This window comes from Brassica oleracea, chromosome C8 (assembly GCF_000695525.1).
Source record: "Brassica oleracea var. oleracea cultivar TO1000 chromosome C8, BOL, whole genome shotgun sequence".
Taxonomy (NCBI): domain Eukaryota; kingdom Viridiplantae; phylum Streptophyta; class Magnoliopsida; order Brassicales; family Brassicaceae; genus Brassica; species Brassica oleracea.
Genome location: NC_027755.1, coordinates 17825992 through 17849252, shown reverse-complemented (window position 1 = coordinate 17849252; position 23261 = coordinate 17825992). Strand labels below are relative to the sequence as shown.

Genomic DNA, 23261 nt, shown 5'->3' with positions numbered 1-23261 from the left:
TCCACTAAGAAGCAGAAGAAAGTTAAGACACAGAATGAAGTGAACAACATTGAGTGTAAACTGCTGCAACGGGAAAGGGTTCTAGCGAGGAGGAAGGTAGCAAAGATTTGGAGAATAAAACGACTCTGACGACCATTTTGAGTACTCTAGAGAATATTTCCAGAAAATTTGGTCAGATTGACTCACGGTTTGACGCTTGCGAGTTAGAATGAAACATACCATTGATGGACCAAAAGACCATTGATGACATGGTGAAAGATTTAGTGGAGGAGCGTCTGAAAGTTCTAGGGAAAATTTCCGAAAACTATGATAACCTCTCAAACGGCGGCGAAGAAGAATCTTTGCCATCACCGCAGCAGAATACGCAGCAGAAGTCTGTCAATAGTCCAGCGTTAGTCGGCGAGACTCCTGGTAAGGATACAGGGGTGAAAAGGACTTTGGCTGAGGAGTTTGACAAGGATACAGGGGTGAAAAGGACTCTGGTTGAGGAGTTTGGTAAGGATACAGAGGTGAAAAGTACTTTGGCTGAGGAGTTTGGTAGTGTCGCTAAAGTTACTGATCTTGATTTCGTATATGTTTCTCCTTCAAAGGCTACTAAGAATGATAAGGATGCTAAGGTTCTAGCCTATGGACGCGGCTGAAGGGGCATGCATACTGTAAAGGATGAGGATGCCACTGATAAGAAAAAAGTAGTGCAGGCAGAGGCTGCGTTGAAGAGGAAGGACAAGGCTGACGCTAAGAGAAAATAGTCTGCTTTAAAGAAGCAAAAACTGGCTGAGTTAAAGAATCAAGAAGCCGAGGCTAAGAGAAAAGAGGCTGAGTTAAAGAAGCAAAAACTGGTTGAGCTAAAGAAGCAAAAACATGCTGAGTTAAAGAAGCAAAAACATGCTGAAGAGGACACTGAATGTGCTGTGACGAACGACGAAGTTCTTGCGGAATAGAACGAACTTGCGCCGGAGTCTGATGTCGAGAATCAGGAAGTGGTTAGATCTGCCGTAGTAAAGGAATATCGGGAGAAACGTGTTCAATTATCTCCAAAAGGGTTTGCATTGACGATAGTTTCTTCACCACCTGTTTTTCCATACATTGGAGAAGATGGAACGACGTGCATGAGAAAGAATGTTAAGCCTTCATCAGCAATATATGACCCTTTAGCACCTATTGATCTGATGCTATTCGAAAAACTGATGCAACACATTAAGGGAATTCCACCCAAACCACCAGCACCAGCAGATAAACCAGCAGTCCTCTCTCCTGATCATGAGAGTGACTTCTACAGCATACTCATCCATGAAAGACCGTGGCCGGAAAAGGAATATGGATGGGTGTTTGATAAAGTAAGTCTTTAGTACGACTGAGTTATATTCTATTACAGCTGAGTTATATATTTGATTACGGCTGACTTATATATTTGATTACGGCTGACTTATATATTTGATTACGGCTGACTTATATATTTGATTACGGCTGACTTATATATTTGATTACGGCTGACTTATATATTTGATTACGGCTGACTTATATATTTGATTACGGCTGACTTATATATTTGATTACGGCTGACTTATATATTTGATTACGGCTGACTTATATATTTGATTACGGCTGACTTATATATTTGATTACGGCTGACTTATATATTTGATTACGGCTGACTTATATATTTGATTACGGCTGACTTATATATTTGATTACGGCTGACTTATATATTTGATTACGGCTGACTTATATATTTGATTACGGCTGACTTATATATTTGATTACGGCTGACTTATATATTTGATTACGGCTGACTTATATATTTGATTACGGCTGACTTATATATTTGATTACGGCTGACTTATATATTTGATTACGGCTGACTTGTTAATATTCTTTGTGTAGCATGTCGGTGCATATATAAACGTCCTCATTAAAAGGTCCATGCGAAATCCCACCCCATTCTGGTCTAAGCGGATTGTCTTCATTGACGTTTGGGTGTTAAGTTTTTGGATTCACGATTGCAAGCAGTTCAAGATAAAATCGAGTATGATCACGTTCAAAGGCAATGGTTATGAAGATCTAATAAACGGTAAGCTTCCCCTTGAATGTCAAACAAACTTTAAGTGGTATGAAGATGTGGATCACTTGTACGGATGTCTTCAAACCGGCGGAAATCACTGGGTGACGGTTCACGTGGATCTGAAGAAGGAGAAGATTGATTGCTACGATCCAATCTTTGGACATGCAACACCCGAAAGTGAGCAGAGAATACTAGATTCATTTAAACCGCTAACGCTTATTTTTCCCGTGATGTTGAGTGAACTTATTCCTGCCAATCTCCGATCCCCTAGTAAGAAGAAGTTCGCATTCAGAAGGAGGAGCAAAAGATACACTCCACAAAACACCCAGATTGCCGATTGTGGGGTGTATTCGTTGAAGTTTGTGGAATGTCTAGCGCTTGGTGTAACTTTTGATGGGATAAACGATAACAATATTCAAGGTTTAAGGGTGAAGATGGCAGCAGAGATCCTCGATGAAGGAGGAAATAATGAGATGAACAATTTGCTGGTCAATTGAACCTGTGTTTGTTATTTTGTACTTGAATTAAGTTATTAAGTATTTGACTTTAGCTAATATATCTCAGTCTTATAATTTTTATAACTCACCCATACCCCAAATATACTCTAAAATCGAAAATGTTCATATAACTCAGCCCGAAAGGTTATATGTAAGTCAGACGTATCTATTTAAATAACTCAGCCATACATCCACCATACCCCAAACATACTTTAAAATCAAAAATGTTTATATAACTCAGTCGTATCGATTAGTATAAGTCAGCCGTTATGCTATTATAACTCAGCCGTACCTCAAACTTACACTAGAATCAAAAAGATGAAATGTTTATACTTTAAATGTTATATTGAAACTCCAATTATCAATTTGAAGTGAATATATAATCAATTGAATGTGTCTTCTTTATTAAATTTACGAGTTTAGAATAGATCATGTTCTTGAGGTATATGTTGACTTACGATTACTTAAAACCTTACATTTAGATATAAGGTGTGAGCAATATTTTAAACTCGTAAACTATTATTGTGTTATTTATCATGAATTTGTGTTATTTATTATATTTCTTGCACCATAAATCCAAATCCTAAACCTAAATCCCAAAAAAAGCAAACCTAAACCCTAAACCCTAAACCCCAATTACTAAGTCAGCCGTAAATGTTAAAGTAACTCGGCCGTGAAGTTTAACTTTATCTTGACGTTTGGCGGGAAAAAGATAACTGAATCTTGGAAAATTTTAACTCGTGACGTTTGACGTTCTATATATCTCTCTATATATTGTCCCCTCTCTTACATCTTTCTTACGCCTTTCTCTCTCTAGAAATAACCTAAACAAAATCTTTCTATCCCCATCAAAAGTTATGCCGATTGTTCCTGGTAATTCAACGAGGTTAGAGAACAGTGTCAATGCGATACTAAGCTATGCAAATCGTGAAAACTTCCCTCTTCTATACCCTGGTCCGAGTGATTTGCTTGACACAACCAGCACTACCTGGTTCAAATTTTTAAATGATCTCTCCCTCGTCATCCCGTCGATTCTTGCAGAAGGATGGGTTCATGATTGGCCGACATACCACGCCATTCCCGATCATTTTAAGGAACGCTGGTTTCTTCAACTCGCTGTAAGGACGGGATATGTGTCCATATTAGATATATCAACAGTTTGTCCACTCTGTCTACATTGAGAACATATGTGTTCTTAACAATAGTTTTGTAATATTTTTTGTTGTAGCGAAAACACGTGGGATCGAAGGCATAATTCGACAGTTTGGACACATTTTAATCTTGTGGCCAGAACGCTATTTCGTTGCCAGATGGGCTATTTGAAGAGCACTTGGGCAAACGGAGGCGACAAGCCTCCGTGGATGCTAACTAGAGTTTGGCGTAATCTCGTCCACATGTTTGAAGAGTTTGGTCCTGGCAATTTTGGTTTTCGACAGTGATGCGTTGTCTGTATTTTGAACCTGATATTTTCTGTTTCTGAATGTAATTCGACATGTCGAATTCGTATTTACTTATGTATTATATTTCAGCCGTATCTGTTTACATAACTCAGCCACAACTTTAAATTAACTCAGTCAAAACGTATAAGGTAACTCAGCTGTGTATGTTAATATAACTCAGCCACAACGTTAAGTTAACTCAGCCAAAATGTACTAATCTAACTCAGTCGTGAATTTTATGTGAAGGTTTATACCACAACGAAGATTATCGCACGCCCATTTCATTATTTATGGGACGTTTCCACGTGCTTGATTGGACTGAGTTGTCGATTAATTATGGCGCGTGAAGAATAACTCCGCCAACGATATGAGAATATCGAGACTAATTATGATGAGTTTGAAATAAAGGACTGGCACACATGTGTCGAGTAATTTTCAATATCGAGACATTAAATTTTTATATATTTAATACTTAAAAAGGAAAAAAAGTAAACGTTGCCGTTTCACGATGTCGTCTTCTTACTCACCCTAAAGTCGCACTAATGTTTTTTTTGAAATTGTTTTGAGAATAAAAATGTCTTCCTCATCATGCGTTTCAGGAAATTCTTACAGACAACATTTGAACACGGAAAGAGGAATGCCGATACAATGTTGGTGTGGTGAACCCTCTAAAATTTTAACATCTGGAAGCGCTACAAATCGAGGAAAATTGTACTATTGCTGCGCTAAAGGATATAACAAGGTTCGTTTTGGTTCTTATTTCGCATGTTCTGTAACGTAATACTTAGATATGGTTATATTGGTGAAAACAGAGACATTTATTCAAATGGGCGGATGAGTGTATGGTGGAAGAGGTTGAGGATATTAAGTCACTAATAAGTGGCATGAACAAAGACATCTCCAAATTCAGACTTAACGTTGCTCGATTTGTCCAAAAAAAAAAAAAAACCTTGCTCGGTTGGAGAAAGAGATTAGAAGAATGAAGACGAAATCTGGGAGAAAAGGAGAAGAATGTATGAGTCAGGGTCGGTGTTTGAGGAATGTGGTTGTTTGTGGGGTCTGAATGGCGTTACTTTGCTACTACTATTATTGTTTGTAGTCGTGTTTTGTAATTATAAGTCAGCCTAGGTTTTATGTAACTCAGACTTAACGTATTAAATAACTCAGGCGTCATACTAATGATAAGTCAGCCTATGTTTTATGTAACTCAGACCGTAACCTTTATTAAGTCAGATCTAACTCAGCCGTCATTAAACAATAACTCAGCCGTCATTAAACAATAACTCAGCCACAATTAAACTATGCCTATGTTTTATGTAATTATAAGTCAACCTATGTTTTATGTAACTCAGAGCGTAACCTTTATTAAGTCAGATCTAACTCAGCCATTAAACAATAACTCAGCCACAATTAAACTATAAAGCAACCAAAAGAAACAATAACTCAGCGTTCATTACATTAATTTGTTGTTCGACATACATAATGGCATAGCAAAGAACATGATAACATTACATCTTCACCACTTCCTTGTGTCCCTAAACAGGCTTATCGGTTCAAAATCACGTAAGAACATGCTTATCTTTTTGATCCAGAAACAGCGGCCACACATGTTGTTATCCTTAGTCACATCAATGTGCCACAAGCATAGACATTGTCGCTTCACAAGATTTGCACATTGGCAACTGTAGAATGACGGAAGATAAGCTGAAGTGAACAGGGCCCTATTTTGACGGAACTCGTCAGAATGCCACAAACCCCATCCCCATTTCACAGATCGCACTAGTTTCCCGATCCTATCAACTGTTTCTCTTGGAATACCAGCAAATACTGCCCATCACACCAAAACATTGCTCGAGTAATTGCGTGTGTATACACAGCACGCTCATATCCTGCATCTGTTGCACGCTTCATTAGAGAAAGCCGTTCTTCTTTACGGCTGAATGAGAAGAAAAACTGTACACCTTTTATATAAAGTGTGCTTGGATTTCTCTCAGCGTAGCAAGTTTTTAACAGCTCAGCAGGTATATTAAGTCCCCATGGAACGGATAAAACATCGTAAAAATGGCATACCCTACGCCGATCTGCAAATGCCTTCATCAACTTGCACGATGCTCTAAGGCCAAAGAGATCTTGGAAGGAGTTACCGGCCACACGTTCAACCACCAACGCCTGAATTTCTTCAGGCATTTCAACAATCGGGAAATATTCAATTTACTATCAAAGGGGTGAAATTGATTTAGGGAGAGAGAGCAATTGTGTAAAACAATAGAGAGTTGAACATGTAATTGTTCCTTATTTATCAGCAGCAAAACGGTTTCATATCGCGACATGTCTTATTTTGGGCGGGAAGTTATTCCATAACCCAGCCGTAATGTATTTCATTCAATAAATCAGCCGTTTATTATAATAACTCAGACGTTTCGTATTTCAAGACATCAATAAATCAGTCATTTACTGTAATAACTCAGACGTTTTGTATTTCAATACATCAATAATTACGTAGGGGCTATTAAGTTAAGTAGGGACTATTAAGTACGGACATTTCGTTTTTCGATGTTTTCGCCATTTCCTCAGCTGTAACTGGCTAATTATGCCGCCATTGTTTTCGCGTGTAATAATACGTCTGAAACTAATACCAAGACATGACAATCCAAAAACTCAGCCGTAATTCAAAAAAATGAAAATCCAAAACCCAGCCGTAATACAAAAACATGAAAACAAAACCCAGCCGTAATGCATAAACTTGAAAATCCAAAACCCAGCCGTAATACAAAAACATGAAAACAAAACCCAGCCGTAATGCATAAACTTGAAAATCCAAAACCCAGCCGTAATAGAAGAAATTGAAAACCAAAAACCCAGTCGTAATACAAAAACATGAAAATCCCTACAACACTTGCTTACATCGGACAAGTTTTCGCATTATGTCCACTTTGTCTACATCGAGAACATGTGTGTTCTTTCCTATGACATTTGTTTGCAAGTGCAACTTCTAAAGCAAATTTCATCCTATTTTTCTTAGGTCTTCCTGGTTGTTGACGAATAGAGGGGGGCAAGCACAATTGGTTAGCCAAGATTTCTGGAACAGGTTGCGCTGAGTCAATCGGCATGTCCGATTCATCGTATGCGCTCACCAAATAAGTGCTGTTATAGTAAGGACTGCACAGGGATATACGACAAACATTCATGTACTCCGCGGCTGCGATTGCGTGTACACATGGTAATTTTTCGCGTTCGAAACGCTGACATATGCACTTTTGCTCTACCAAATTAACAACATTCAAATACTCGCCAGAAGATCCATATTTAACATCAGTGTGATGATCATCAATTCTTTGTACCGTCAAATCTCTAGCGGCAGTTACACGACCATATTAAGAAAAGTATAATAAATGTGAAACGACTTATTACATATGAAGGCTGACTTAAGAACTATAAAGGCTGACATAAGAACTATAATGGTTGACTTATGTTTACTGTTACGACTGACTTACATGTAGTAGTTTCTCCACACCACGCGTAAGCGTGGTTGGCTGCGATCTGGCATCCTCTCTCCGTTCAGCAAACCATCTGGTCATCATAACCCGTATCGATTCTAATATTCAAACAATGTTAAGACCTATAGCATTAGACAATGCTCTGTTCATTGATTTCGCTATGTTCGTAGTCATCAAATTGTACCTCTCGCCCGGGAAATGAACACGCGTCCACAGTCGGACATCAGCTCTTTGGAGGTAGCCGTGGAGTGCAGGATTACCGCTTCAATCTCCTCTAAAATCGCAGTAAAGTCAGACATCCTAAAACATCTCGCCGCTTTCTTCACCAGACGAAATACATCTTTTCCTCTGTACCGTCCCAATATGTACTTATATAAATGGTAGGTGCATATTCTCCGAGCAGCTAACGGATACACATTTCTAGTTGCTTTCCCTATCGAGTTATGCCTATCTGAGATTATCGCAAGACCCTCATCGTCAGAAATCAAAAGTTTTAGTTGCGTAAAAAACCAATGCCACGAATCATCATTTTCAGTGTCAACCACTGCGAAGGCTATTGGAAAAATCTGAAAGTTACCATCCTGAGCTAGTGTTATGAGTAGCGTCCCTTTGTATTTACCATTAAGAAACGTACCGTCGACAACAACAACTTTGCGCATGAAAAGAAACCCATTTACGCTCGCATCAAACGCAAGAAACACATACATGAATCTTCCAAGCTCATCGATTTGAAGACGCGTAACTGTACTCGGATTTGCCCTTCTTATCATGTATAAGTAAGAAGACAAACTTTAAAACCCACACTCAGGTGTTCCCTCATCGATTCCCTTGCAAATTTCAGCGTTCGGTGTGATTTCCAATAATCCATCTGTTCACATGAAAAAACGATACACATACACAACGTAACTTTAACTCAACCCTAGCATTATTATAACTAAGCCGCATCTAACATTATAATAACCCAGCCGCATTGTATTAATATGTCAGCCGCTACGTTTTATATTACTCAGCCATATTGTTAACATAACTCAGCCGCATCAAAGTAATTACCTTTACAACAAACTGCTTAGTGATAGCTATTCTGACACTCGTAGAGCGAACGGCCAGACCAACGTCGCCGAGAAAGTTCTTGCACAACTCTCCTAAAATATCCGGCGTTGCTTGTTGAGATCGATTAGAACGCTCAATGCAAGAACATGTATGATTCGAATCGTAAATACGAACATAAAACCACTTCCTTGTGTCCCTAATCAAACTAATTGGTTCAAAGACATTCTCGCTTCAAAAGAGGAGCACATTGGCAACTGCAGAACGACGGAACAACCGCTAAAATGAACACTGCCCTCTTTGCGCGGAACGCGTCACCGTGCCACAAACCCCATCCCCATTTCACATATCGCACTAATTACCCGATCCTGATAATGGATTCCCTTGGAAAACGAGCAAAATACCCCTCATCATCATCCCAAAAGATTTTCTGAGTCATTGCGTGTGTATACACAACACGCTCGTATCCTGCATCCGCTGCAAGCTTCATGAGAGAAACTCCTTCTTCTTCAAGGTTTAATGTGAAGACAAACTGAACACCCTTTTTATAAAGTGTGCTTGGATTTCTCTCAGCGTAGCAAGTTTTCAACAACTCAGCAGGCATATTGAGTCTCCAGGGAATGGATAACACATCGTAAAAATGGCATACCCTACGCTGATCTGCTAACGCCTTCATCAACTTGCATGATGCTCTAAGGCCATAGAGATCTTGGAAGGAGTTACCGGCCACACGTTCAACCACCAACGCCTGAATTTCTTCGGGCATTTCAAGAATCAGGAAATATTTCATTTTCTTTGAGAGGGGTGATGGAGAGTAATTGTGTAAAATAGAGATAGAGAGTAATTGTATAAAATAGAGAGTTTAAAGTTGTACTGTTCGAGTAGACACATTATTTATAGGTAGAGAACGATTATATTATCGCGACGTTTCGCTTTGCGACGTTTTGTTTTTTGAGCGGGAAATTAATCCATAACTCATCCACTCAGCCGTAACACAAAACATTAAACCACAAAACTTAGACGTGTCACAGAAACATAAAAAATCATAACTCAGCCGTAATACGAAAACATTAAAATCCATAACCCAGTCGTAATATAAAAACATACGATAGTGCTCTGTTAATCGTAACTCCCACTGTAGTTTTCGTCTCTGGATTCAACATCTGAAACTTCTGCTTCTGAGCTAAAACTGAAAAACATTTTACTCGTCTCTCTCTTGCTCTGTCATTCCGATTCATTTATCGGTCCTTGTTCTCCGTAAACTGGTGGAGTGTCGTGCACAATTGTTTTCTGATGCCTTAATTCATTCAATCTGTAATCATCGAGTATAGACTTTGCGAATTCTCCATGTTTTGTTTTCTCATCTAAATGCAGAAATCTACACCCTCTACTGTCATAGTTGAATACATATTTGTTTTTCTTAATCTAGTTACCAGAAACAATAATTACCGGATCCATAAGATCTCTGAGAAAGATGAAGAATAAGATGAAGTAGATAGATAGATAGATAAAGAAGATGAAGAAAAAGATGAACACACACACATCTAGTTGTAAAGTAGTTCGTTAGCAGTGACATGGCAAATCCGAGTTGATGACATGGCGGATAACATGGAAAATCAGTTAATCAGCCGACAAACGAATATATAACTCAGCCTACATAAATAAGCCCTCATGTACAATGTAAGTCAGCCGAATCGTGGATACTATTTCAGTAATTAATCTTTTGGTCCGAAATCAGCCGTAATTAGGATGAAAAACCATAAATCAGTCGTATCGTCACATAAATCAGCCATCAAACGAATGCTATTCTAGTAATTAATCTTTTGCTAATAAGTCAGCCCTAAACAAGCTGAGTTTACTGTTGATCCATCCTATTATGGCTGATTAAATATAAACTCAGCCGTAACAACATCTCATTAGTCAGCCGTAAATTAAATAACTCAGCCAGTCGATATTCATTAACTCAGCCGGGGAAACATAACTCAGTTGTGTCTTAACTACAACTCAGCCGAATATTCCAGAAATCAAACCACCGATGTATAAATCAGCCGTAACTTGTGTGTATAAGTCAGCCGTTACCCCATGAATCAGCCACATTTCTGTAAATCAGCTGTAGCTGGCGGCTAACTTATGTTCTTAAATCAGCATTTTCCTCTTAAGTCAGTCGCGTTTATAAATTCAGCCGACACGTAGCAATAAATCAGCCGTAATGACGTATGTAGTGATTTACGGCTGACTTAATGAAAACACGGAACCGAATTTCTACGTTGCCCGTGGCAGCAAAAAGTAATGGCATTCTTGTAAATACGTTTTTTCTGATAACGTAAAAAAAAAGACACGCTTGGTATTTAAAAAATGCCAGTAATAAAAAGAATTGTTTGGTTCTAGTCAATTGTCCTAAAATCAGTTATGTTTGAGTAAACTTCCCTTCTTTATATTGCCTATGTGTTGTTGGGTTACTAACAAGGACTCCACATATGCCACATTGAGTTGCTTCATAATAGTATACATTTTTGGTTAAAAGGTTGCTTCAGATCCTTCTCTTCAACTCTTTGTAAGATTTTATCGAACCTATTGAAGTCGTTGTGAAACTCCTGGGAACTGGGAAAAGATATTCTACAATCACTTTGGTGATAGAATGTTAGTAGATGGTATGAAGGTGATGAATTGATGAGATGATGAAGAGAAGAAGACGATGAAGAAAGGTTGTTAGAAAATGTAAACTGTATATTATTCAGCTCAACTTTGTACTGTACAAGTGTTTGTGTATATATAGCTGGTTTAAGATAAAGGAAACTAAACCAGTCTAAACCAGATATCAATAACCGGTTATAATTCTAATACCCCCCCCCCTTCAAGATGGAATGAACAAATGGTGAAGACCCATCTTGAGCGTTAAGTGATGAAAGACTGCAGGTTGCACTGCCTTAGTGAATATATCGGCAAGTTGATGAGCTGACTTCACATGCATCGTCTTTAAGAAACCACTCTGTAGTCTCTCTCGAACCACATGATAGTCAAACTCAATATGTTTTGTCCTCTCGTGATAAACTGGATTCGACGCAATGTGCAAAGCGGACTGATTGTCACAAAACAATGTTGCTGGACCAGTGAGAGGACAGTGCAGATCACGGAGTAGAGAAGCTAACCAGATCAACTCACATGTTGAATCGGCCATTGAAAGATACTCTGCTTCCGAGCTACTACGGGATAGTGTAGGTTGTTTCTTTGCACGCCAAGAAACAAGAGAGTCACCCAAGAAGACACAATAACCCGTTGTAGATCGCCGAGAGTCGGGACATGAAGCCCAATCAGCATCGCAAAAAGCAGACAAGCTGACAGAAGATGAAGCAGAGTAAAATAAACCTTGAGCAGGATCATTCTTCAAATACCGTAACACACGCTGAGCAGCCTTGAGATGATCCACGCGAGGAGCAGACATAAACTGACTAAGCTTATGCACAGCGTATGTGATATCAGGACGTGTATGAGTTAAGTAGAGGAGTTTACCCACGATCTTCCTAAAGACTGAAGGATCTTGAAGAAGATCGCTTGATTTATCTGAGAGCTTCAAGTTTGGCTCCATTGGTACTGAGACTGGTTTACAACCAAGATACCCTGCATCCTGAAGCAACTCAAGAGTGTATTTACGTTGGTTGATGGAGATACCAGTCTCATTACGCGCTATCTAAAATCCAAGGAAGTACTTGGCAGGACCAAGATCTCGGAGTTTGAAAACAGTCTTCAGTGAAGTCTTGAACTCATCAATTGCTGCATCACTATCTCCCATGATGAGGATGTCATCGACATACACAAGAGCCACAAGAAATGAAGACTGAGACTGACGAACGAAGAGAAAATGATCAGACGGAGCTTGAGCAAAACCAGCAGCTGCAATGACAGAGGTAAGCTTATGATTCCACTGTCGAGACGCCTGCTTGAGTCCATACAGAGATTTGTGAAGAAGACACACAGAGTTCGGAGGATAACTTCTACCAGTAAGCTCCGTGTAACCTTGAGGAATGGTCATGTAAATCTCCTCATCTAGGTCGCCATTAAGGAAAGCATTGCTGATGTCAAGTTGTTGAATAGACCAATTCTTAGTAGCCGCAAGACTCAAGAGTATCCAGAAGGTTCCTAACTTAGCTACAGGAGAAATTGTATCAAGATAATCCAGGCCCTCTAATTGAGTGTATCCCTTAGCAACATGACGAGATTTTGGTCTCTCCACCGTCCCATCAGAATTGAATTTGTAAGTATTCAGTCACTTACAACCAACAGGATGCTTCCCTGGAGGTAGTTGACAAATAGACCAGGTGCCAGTTACTTCTAGGGAATCCATTTCAGACTTCATAGAACCCTTAAACTCATCAAGCAGAATGGCCTCATGAAAGGTTTTGGGAGCAGTAACGGTTGTGATTGAAAGAAGAAAATTGCGGTAAGAGGCATCAAATTTGTCATAAGACAGAAAGGCTGAGATAGGGTAAGAAGTAGTATGGTTTTGATGGGCAGGAAAAGAAGAGTATTTATTAAGAAGATAGCAATGATACTGGTCAAGATAAGCAGAAGCCTTAGTTTGCCTTCGAGAACGTGTGTTAGGAATGTGAGTATTAGTTTGTGATGAAGTGTTTTGAGAGTTAGAAGGAACTGTAGGATCCAAAAAAAGTAGTAGGTTCAGAAAATGGAACAGAAGACTCATCATGAAAGCATGTGTTGTCATCAAGATCAAAGAATGCAGGAAATGGAGAGTCAGGAACAGGCAAAGGAAGAACATATTGACCAAAAATATCTGTATTGGAGGAAAGAGTTTCAGAAAAGGGAAAGCTATTTTCATGAAAAACCACATTGCGTGATATAGAAATCTTGTTAGTGTGTAAATCAAGTACTTTATAACCTTTGTATCCATGAGGATAACCAAGAAAAACGCAAGGAAATGCACGTGGCGAAAATTTGTGACGATCTTTGAGTAATGTCGAAGTGAAACAGAGACAACCAAACACATGAAGACGATCATATGAAGGAGGTTTTGACATGAGAACTTCATAAGGAGATTTGTCTTTTAAAAGTGGAGTAGAGTTTGATTTATCAGGTATATGGCAGTATGTATGCAGTCACCCCAATAGTCTAATGGTACATTAGATTGAAACAAAAGTGAACGTGCAACATTCAATATGTGTTGGTGTCTGCGTTCCACAATAGAGTTCTGTTGTGGCGTGTAAGCACAAGAGAAGTAGTGGTGAATTCCTTTAGATGCTAACAATGATGTAAAAGAGAGTTCAGGATATAGAGATTGTCGAGAAGGTTACCCTTCCCAATCATGTAATCTGGAGTATGCCCCTGAAGAAATTCAAGAGGATTGTAAGACATAATGTGACAAGAATTAGAAGAGAAAAGAACTGAGATAGATGTGTTTTTAGTTAAAGCACTGATGCTGAGAAGATTGAAATGAAAGTTAGGAACATAAAGCACCGGATTCAAAATCAATTTATCAGTCAAGACAATAGTTCCAGAAGTTGTTACTGCAATACGTGTTCCATCAGGTAGAGTCACAGTGGTGTTAGTTATTGTTTACGTTTGAGAAAACATTTTCAAGTTAGAACATGCGTGGCAACTAGCTCATGTATCTATAACCCAAGAATCATGCATAAAAGTAAGGGTGTCTTTGATTCCCGCAGAAAAAATAAAGTTTGAGTTATTTAGGAGAGTACCTGAAGTTGAAGGGTGAGAAGAGGTAATTGGAACAAGATGTGGTTGAGGTTTTATGGTAGAGACTGAGCCATCAGCGAGTCGAATGGTGCTGCCTGAAATCTGAGAATGATTGTTCTCAATGTTGTTGGAGTTAGCTTTGAGAACACTTAGAAGATGCTGGACTTGTTTTGTTGTCACCGTCCCCAAGTGAGTTCCCTGTTGATCATGCATAGAGATACTACCAAGATCCTGAGTAATCATATTTGCCACATTCGTGTTCTTGCTCCACGGTTGAGAACCACCAGTAGTAGGTTTGGACTGTGAATGATTATGTCCCTTATAACCGGAGTTTGAAGTCTTGTAGCCTTGAGGATAGCCATGTAGTTTATAGCATCGGTTAACCGTGTGTCCTGCAAGACCACAGTGAGAGCAAATGGGACGAGTCCTCTATTTGTTATATCCACCAGCATAAGCCACAACCACTGAATCTGGAGAGGAAGTTGTTTGAGAAGCCTGAAACGCCACACCACTTGTAGACTTCATAGACCTCTGACGCTCGTCTTGAGAAACAATGTTAAACACCTTTGCGAGGAGTGGTTTTGGCTCCATCATCAGAATCTGCCCTCTTGTAGCAGTAAAGTTATCATTTAGACCCATTAGAAACTTCAGAACACGATCTTGCTCATCCTTTGTAGCAAGTTGCTTATGACTAGCACAATCCAAATGACCACAGCAACACGTGTATGGATCCTCACGATTCTTAAGCTCCTCCCAGAGTTGTTTGAGGCGTGTGTAATACTCACTGGCGCTCTGTGAACCTTGAGTCTCCGCATATATCTGTTGCTTGATCTCAGCGGTACGAGGACCATCACTCTGTTTGAACTTGTCGTGAATATCTTGCCACATTTGGCGAGCAGTATCAAGATACATGATACTCTTAGCAATGGACTTATCAACAGCATTCACTATCCATGTGCACACAATGTTGTTGCATCTCAACCAAGAGCCAAAATCAGGATGACTCTCATCTAAATCCGGATACATTCCCGTGACAAAGACGGCCTTATTACGAGCACCTAAGGCTAGCAACATCGAGCGACGCCAACTATTAAAGTTCCCAAGGCCAGTAAGCTTTTCAGAGACGAGAGAGATACCGGCATGATCCGCATTGTGAACGTACAGAAGATTGGAATTCGGATCAAATAACGACAGAATCAAGCTTGATCGAGCAGGAATCGAAGATGAATTCGGCGGAATCGAATCCAGAACTGGAGAAGCCATGGCGAAATCCAATCAAGAAGATGACGAACCGTGCGCAATCAAGAACACTCGATTCACTGAGAAACGAAGAAGATAGCAAGAAAAACAAGCTCGTAGATGGCGATGATGTAAGTAGAAAGAAGCTCGAGAAGTTCGACGAGCTAAGAATGCGTAAAGACGCTCATGATCGGCGTAAAGAAGCAAATTGGAGCTGATAATCGGAAGAGACGAAGCGGAATAACGAAGATCATAAAGTCTCTGATACCATATTAGATGATATGAAGATGATGAATTGATGAGATGATGAAGAGAAGAAGACGATGAAGAAAGTTTGTTAGAAAATGTAAACTGTATATTATTCAGCTCAACTTTGTAACTGTACAAATGTTTGTATATATATAGCTGATTTAAGCTAAAGGAAATTAAACCTGTTTAAACTACATATCAATAACCGGTTATAATTCTAATAAATGTTTTACATTCAAGATCGTAAACTAAGTAGTTGGCTTCTTGGTTTGGACGTGATCAATGAATGATTCACGTTAAGATATGGAATACCGAATACGTTTTTGGCCGGTGAAAAGTAAAGATATGTGGACGCAGTTAGCCGCAAAGTCATGCTTTGATTTGTATCCATACATCTTCAGTCAAAAGCTTTAATAATAAAACATTAACAGGGATCATTTACGTCATCGTAAGATGCTTTAGTCATATGCTTATGTCGTTGACCATGCTTAATAAATTATTCAAAGGACTAGGATTCCTTTGTTTTTTTAACAAGAAAATGACCGAATATGGTTTTAGTAAAATATTGAATATTTAACGAGACTGTATTATCTTTATCAGAGAATAAATGTGCTAACATTAAATTTGACGTAAAGAGAAATCTCTCCAGAAATGAGAAAACCATATGGAGTTGGATGCGTTAAGGTTTTTTGCCACAAATCAGTTTATCAATTTGCATTTGAGATTTACGCAAAAGCAAAATAATCAGATCCACTTGTTCAATGCCATTGTTTCCCCGTCACTAGTGTCCTGACCTTATCGTATCGTATATCCAAATAAAAACTTATCTTAGACTGTCCATAATAGAGAGCGGTAAAAAAAAACCCTAGCCCCCTTTTTCTCTCAACTCGCCGCCGCTTCTGAAAACAAATCTAGCTCCGGTCCGGCGTTTTTTGTCGGTGCCGGAGGCTCCATTCCTTTTCCTGATCTTATTTTCTTTTGCTCTCTTCACCTTTGCTCAATCCTTTGTCGAGATGCTCGTTGTTCTGTGGCTGACAAAATGTTACCTGTTTTCGTTTCGACGGAGAAGGTCACGGCTTTCCATGGAGCAACGGCCAGACTCACGGCGTATGACAATTGTATTAGCAGTCTTTCTTCTAGGGTTTTCCTTTCAGATCTGTGGAAATTCTTTCTCGGCGACCGCTCGAATCACGTGGCATAGCTCAACAACCCGTTACCAACGACGATGCTTTGGATCCGATTAGTGGTTAGAGCTCGGCACCCCTGGAAGTGTGGTTTAGTTGTTCCGTTTTAGAGGCTGTAGCCAAAGTCTGCTTGTTTAGTCGGGGCTGTTTGTTTGTTTTATGGCTAAGTTTCGGGTTGCTGATGTTGGTTTTGAAGGCAGTCTTATCTTTTGGAGATTGATAGACTAATTAGGAATTGAAACTCATTTAGTGAAGGTTGTCGCGTTCTTCTTTTGGCCATGTTCAATTATATGTATGTTGTCTTTTCATCGGGAGTATGACAATTATATTAGCAGTCCTTCTTCTAGGGTAATGTATCTAATGGTTGCTCGCCGTTGGTTTCTTCCTCCGAGTGTGATACCGGAGAGGTTCATTTGGCAAGGCTTCATCAGTTGGTTCTTGGTGTGTTGAGAGAGCTTCTTTGTATTAAATTGGACGTTTTTTATAACGTCACATCAGTTTCCAAGGCGCGTGTACCAAGCAACGGTTCCCCTTGTTGAGTTTTGAAGCTTTCGGTTCTTGGTCTTATCGTTTGGCGGGGGAGGCAGCAACGATAGGTCGTGGTTTGGATGCAGAAGTGGAGGTTACCGGGTGGCGGGCTATGGGCAGCAGCGGTAACTCCCGAGCTTTGGTCTTTGCTTAGTTCTAAAGATTGCTAGTCGTTATGTTATATGTTCATGCTTCGTATTTGTTAACCGCTTGTTTGGTTCTAGTTGTGGAGTTGATTTTGTTTTATCCTTGAGTCACCCCGGTGTGGGTTTAAGTCGCCCATGTGAGGGTTCTAGTTGCCGTTTTCTATGGGCTACTGTTTCTGTGGCAGCTTTGTATGAATTTGGTATTTTAATTATGAATGAAATTTCAATTTGGGAAAAAAAAGAAACACTATCCATAATAGAGAAGTTGATTTACATTTTCAAAACACCAACTAACAAAAGCAGGAATGTCCAAACACGTGGGTTGCTTAGCAACCAATGATGCACACATTTCCATTAACCAATCGACAATCATGTACCTCTTTGTGTGGTTCTAACTCCAAGGTTCAAAGTCCACTTCTTTTTATGGTTATTCTTTGACCAAATAGCCCTTTTCTTTTGCATTTGTTCCACACTCATTTGACATAACATGGCTCAAGAAACTCTGAGAAGAGGGTAAAACGGGGAATATATTTTAAAGATACGTGATAAAATGGTCAGATTAACATAATTTAACTTTTCCCGTTGCATATATAAGCCGTCAGTTATCTGCCAATACCTCAGGGTTGCAAATTTTATTTTATTTTATATAGCAAAGTAAGAAAACGACATGAAGAAAACTGGAATCCTCGCTGCTTCCATCTCTGCGGCAGCTTCCGCCACCATGAACACCACCGTATCCTTGTCTTTGCCGGAATCTAACCTTTCCCGTCAGGTAAAAAAGAAGCAAGCTCCTGACTCTTTTATTTGTGGGGCTCTCAATAGCAATAAGTTTCTCTGTTTTTGCTATGTTTGAAGTACTCACACACTCTATAAACATGCCATTAACAAAAAAATGTCAAACTTATAAAAACTACCACATCAAAATATGTAAATAATAATTATATATTTTATTTGACTGGTTTTGAGTAGGATTCAAAGGAGAAACAGAGGAAGAAGAAAAAGGGTTCTGAAGAAGGGGGAGATAAAAAGTTTGGTCCAAGGTTTGATGGGTTAAGGTTCATTGAGACCCTTGTTACTGCTCACCGATAACCAAAGCATTCTTCTCATTTGACAAAGTTTGATATAGTTTCTACGATTTACCAACAACAATTGTTGATTTTAATGTTTAAGCTTTTTTTGTTTTATAGTAATTTTGGGTTGAAGTGTAACGCAACATGTTATGACATGTCATGTTATACGAGATTCATGTGCCTTAGAGATTAACTCACCACATTAGCTGCCAAAATGTTGTCGTGATCCACATGCTAGTATTGTGATGTGTAGCGAAATTTTCACGAGGACTCAGATGTGTAGCGTAATGGATGATACTCGTATTGTTGATACGAGATCATATGGATTCAATTCCCCCACAATGCTTTTACTGAAATGTAGGCCAGCCTAAACAAAAATCGAAGTTTCATCTATGATTTGCACAAAAGAATTAATTATAAGCCTCGGATTGTATGAACTCAATATAAAGAAACTCTTCTTTATAAGCTTAAGAAACACTCACAAAACTTAAGCACTCAAACACAATCTCTAAGCTCACACAAAGGTATGCAACACTCTTGCAACTCTTTATATAGAGACTATATTTCTTAAACTCATTAGGAACACAAATTTCCTTTTTTAAGCTAATCCTATACTCATTAGGATTGTTGTAACTTAACTCATAAGTTATCTTTATGTTTATCTCCAACACATTTAGCAATATAAAAAAAATTGATTTGTAATCAATATTTCATCAAATACATTCAGTTACCATAACTCAAATACACGTAATAAATCCCACGTTTAAATATGGAAACAATAAAAGAATACTTAATAAACAGATTTGGACAAATATATGATACATCTGCAATGTAAATTTATAAAAAATACCCAAAATTTTATCCGATTACCCAATTTTCTTTTAAAAAATTCAAATTTTACCTGAAACCCAAAACTATTGTAAATCCAAACTCAAAACTTAAAAAATATATGTGATTCCAGAAACATATTCGAAATACCCTAATATACTTAATATACACAAAATATTTCCGACTAGGTCTCGGGTTCAAACTCAAACAAAGACCCGAGGGTCCAAAAAAATACCTATTAGGTAATTTTCTCTGAACCCGAACCCAAACCAAACCTATGTTTTGAGTCGGTTTCGGTTTGGTCCATTCAAATAAAAGATGTGGCCTGTAGTACTCCTACCGTCATCATCATCAATATTATGGCTTGAATCACTAAAGCCTTGGATTTCCATTGTGGTCGCTTGCTTGTATACGAGACCTAGTGTTGTTGATCCTTTACGATACCTCAGGACGTGCTTCAACGCGGCTCCATGGGATCTTCTGGGATTGTGCATGTACCTGCTAAGTAGTCCTACACAGAACGCAAGATCTGGGCGTGTGTGGAGTAAATAGCGAAGACATCCAATCTTTTGCCTATAATCCTTCTCGTCAATGCTCTCTTCATCTTCAGCCTTGGAGACCTTTAGACCGAACTCCATCGGTGTTTGTGTAGCATTACACTCGGTCATACCTGTTTCAGTCAAGATTTTATTTGCATATCTTGACTGTTTCAAAGTTATTTTCCCTTTCTCTTGGCACACTTCGATTCCAAGGTAGTAAGTTAATAGCCCAAGATCACTCATCTCAAAGTTACTCGACATCTCCTTTTTTGAACTCACTTATCATGTCTTGGTCGGAGCCTGCAACCAGAAGATCGTCAACGTATACGGCAACTAGGAGAATGCGATCTTTCTGTTGCTTGCGGTACAGGGAAGGTTCTTTCGAACAACGATTGAAGTTTAAATTCTCAAGAACCTTGTTTAGCTTCTCATTCCAAGCTCTTGGGGCTTGTCTTAGACCATATAGGGCTTTATGGAGTTTGTATACCTTATGCTCCTGACCTTTAACTTCGAAGCCTTCGTTGCTGTATGTCCCATTGTCTCCTTCACTTTCTTGGTTTTCATGATCTCCAAGTACTACTTTGAATGATCCTGGTTTCTCTGTTATATCTCGTCCATTCTTATTCCATTCCCATGCTTTGCTTTCCTCGAAAACAACGTCTCTGCTAACGACTATTCTTTGTACTGTGGGATCAAATAACATGTACGCTTTAGAACCGGGCTCGGTTCCAAGGTATACAACGGGTCGAGACCTATGATCCAATTTCTTCAATTTCCCTGTCTCTATTTTGGCATGTGCAGTACAGCCGAGTACTCGTAGATGGTTGATGTTTGGTTTTCTTCCTCTCAAAACTTCATACGGCGTCGAAGAAACCAAGGTCTTGGTCGCAATTCGGTTGATCAAGTAGGTTGAGTGTCGAACAGCCTCTCCCCATAAGTAGTTTGGCACTTCCATGTGTGTCAAAATACTCCTTGTCATCTCTAGCAAGGTTCTATTTCGTCTCTCTACTACTCCGTTCTGCTGCGGTGTGTACGGAGCAGTTAGGTGACGTTGTATACCCGATGTTTCGCAGAAGTTTTTAAAGTCAGAGCTTGTAAATTCTCCTCCCCTGTCTGTTCTTAACGTCTTTATGCTTTTACCGGTCTCATGCTCGATCAATGCTTTGAATCTTTTAAACTTGTCGAATGCTTCTCCTTTTTCTTTCAGCAAAATAGACCACATATAGCGTGAGTGATCATCTATGAGCACAAATATGTACCTGCTTCTTCCTGCGGTGGGTGGTGTTATCGGTCCACACAAATCACCGTGTACGAGTTCTAGAACAGAGGATGCACGATAGGAGGTAGATGTTGGAAACGGTTGTCTTGCTTGCTTACCACGTAAGCAGGAATCACAAGTCTCCTTCTCGACTTTGATCTTGGGAAGACCGGTGACGAGCTCCTTCCCTACCATTGACTTCATTGCATCGGCTCCAAGATGTCCTAAGCGTGCATGCCAGCGAGAGTAATCATTCTTAATCTCAAGTTGCAAGCACTTGTGTTCTTCCACCTCCATTATGACTTTATATAATCTGTTTTTGGACCTTGGTGCCTTTACGATCAAGTTTCCAGCTTTATCATGGAGAGTAAGGTAATATTTTCTCATTCTTACATCACATCCCGATTCTGTAGCTTGTCCGAGACTTATAATATTACTCTTCAACTCTGGAATAAAGTAAACGTCAGCAAGGATCTTTCTCCTTCCGTCTTGGCTCACAAACAACACAGACCCCTTTCCTTTGATGTCTATTCTTGAATCATCGCCGAAACGAACTTTTCCAGTGATTGTTTCATCAATGGATCTGAAATAGCTTCTATTTCCAGTCATATGGCTACTCGCTCCGTTGTCTAAGTACCATATTCTGTTATCGTCAGTATTGGAATCAAACTCCTTGGGCTTTACATTTTGCTCGTTGAGATAGACAATTTCATGCATCATAAGTCCATCGGCTTCATGAGTATCATCTCCGTCCTTGCTTTCAGTTGTTTCTTGTAGTTTGAGTAGTCTATCTGGACATGTAGAGCAAAGTGTCCCACTTTGTCTCATCGGTAACATGTGATCTTGGAGGCGTCTCTGTTTTCCCAATAAGACCGACCGCGTCCTCTTCCTCTGCCATAGTATCGACCACCTCGACCACGTCCTCTATACTTTGTATCTCGATAAGTTGGTGTTTCTGTGTTGCTATACATAAGCTTGCTCTGGCTTTCTTGTGTATCCTCTTCTTCTTCCACAGAAATTCGTTCTTCGTATGCTTTCAAGCGACCGACAACGTCTTCGAAACCCGTGTTGTTTAAATCCAATAGCTGTTCAAGAGAAGCAACTATATGAATATACTTCTTGTGTGGTAAGCCTTGCAGGAATTTTTTCACGAGTTTAGCTTCTTCCATATTCTCTCCCAGTGCAGCTGACTTCGATGATATTTCCGATAGCTTGCCCACAAAGTCATCGATCTTATCAGTTTCTTTCATCTTTAGCCGCTCGAACTCAGTCATGAGGGTTTGAAGTCGTGCCTCTCTTACCCTATCAGCTCCCACATGGCGAGTTTTGATTGCTTCCCATATTTTCTTTGCGGTATCCAGTCCTCCCACTTGTAGGATCATGCTCTCCGGGATCGATTGAAACAAGAGCGCTGACGCCATGTCGTTCTTCTCGTCGTTAGTCGATTCTTGCTCGACTACTTCCCACACCTTATGAACCCGAAGCAACATCTTCATCCGTATTGACCACACGGTGTAATTGGTTGTGTTTAACATTGGACACTTTATAGAGGACGAGCCTCCTTCCCTCTTGACAGTTGTGGTAACTAGATCACCCATGATTCTCAATCAGGTCTGGCTCTGATACCAAATATAAGCCTAGGATTGTATGAACTCAATATAAAGAAACTCTTCTTTATAAGCTTAAGAAACACTCACAAAACTTAAGCATTCAAACACAATTTCTAAGCTCACACAAAGGTATGCAACACTCTTGCAACTCTTTATATAGAGACTATATTTCCTAAACTCATTAGGAACACATATTTCCTTTTTTAAGCTAATCGTATACTCATTAGGATTGTTGTAACTTAACTCCTAAGTTATCTTTATGTTTATTTCCAACATTAATGGGGTCACTTAACAACGTAATGTCCATATACCTATCATATAGCCAGTGTCGAATCCGGATCCGATATTTAAATGGTTATAAA

General features: G+C 39.3%; 3 protein-coding genes across 3 annotated transcripts; 2 read left to right on the top strand and 1 right to left on the bottom strand.

Moving 5' to 3' along the window:
• The first annotated feature begins 224 nt into the window (after positions 1–224).
• LOC106308816 lies at positions 225–2559 on the top strand. Its single transcript, XM_013745935.1, has 3 exons — positions 225–617; positions 942–1337; positions 1885–2559. Exons 1-3 carry the CDS (start codon positions 225–227, stop codon positions 2557–2559), a joined length of 1464 nt encoding a protein of 487 aa, XP_013601389.1.
• Positions 2560–11396: 8837 nt separating this feature from the next.
• On the bottom strand, positions 11397–12128 carry LOC106308815 (uncharacterized mitochondrial protein AtMg00810-like). Its single transcript, XM_013745934.1, has one exon. The coding sequence runs from the start codon at positions 12126–12128 to the stop codon at positions 11397–11399; it is 732 nt and encodes a 243-aa protein (XP_013601388.1).
• Positions 12129–18010: 5882 nt separating this feature from the next.
• On the top strand, positions 18011–18838 carry LOC106310901. Its single transcript, XM_013748128.1, has 2 exons — positions 18011–18366; positions 18564–18838. The coding sequence occupies exons 1-2, from the start codon at positions 18262–18264 to the stop codon at positions 18681–18683; spliced, it is 225 nt and encodes a 74-aa protein (XP_013603582.1). The 5' UTR covers positions 18011–18261; the 3' UTR covers positions 18684–18838.
• The last annotated feature ends 4423 nt before the right edge of the window (positions 18839–23261 follow it).

Excerpts from the sequence above, each read along its gene's own strand:
- LOC106308816 (XM_013745935.1), top strand. The coding sequence starts at position 225 with ATGGACCAAAAGACCATTGATGACATGGTGAAAGATTTAGTGGAGGAG. Across the intron at positions 618-941 it reads AGAATGATAAGGATGCTAAG|AACGAACTTGCGCCGGAGTC; the intron begins GTTCTAGCCTAT and ends CTTGCGGAATAG. Across the intron at positions 1,338-1,884 it reads ATGGATGGGTGTTTGATAAA|CATGTCGGTGCATATATAAA; the intron begins GTAAGTCTTTAG and ends TTCTTTGTGTAG.
- LOC106310901 (XM_013748128.1), top strand. The coding sequence starts at position 18,262 with ATGAAGAAAACTGGAATCCTCGCTGCTTCCATCTCTGCGGCAGCTTCC. Across the intron at positions 18,367-18,563 it reads AATCTAACCTTTCCCGTCAG|GATTCAAAGGAGAAACAGAG; the intron begins GTAAAAAAGAAG and ends GGTTTTGAGTAG.
- LOC106308815 (XM_013745934.1), bottom strand. The coding sequence starts at position 12,128 with ATGGAGCCAAACTTGAAGCTCTCAGATAAATCAAGCGATCTTCTTCAA.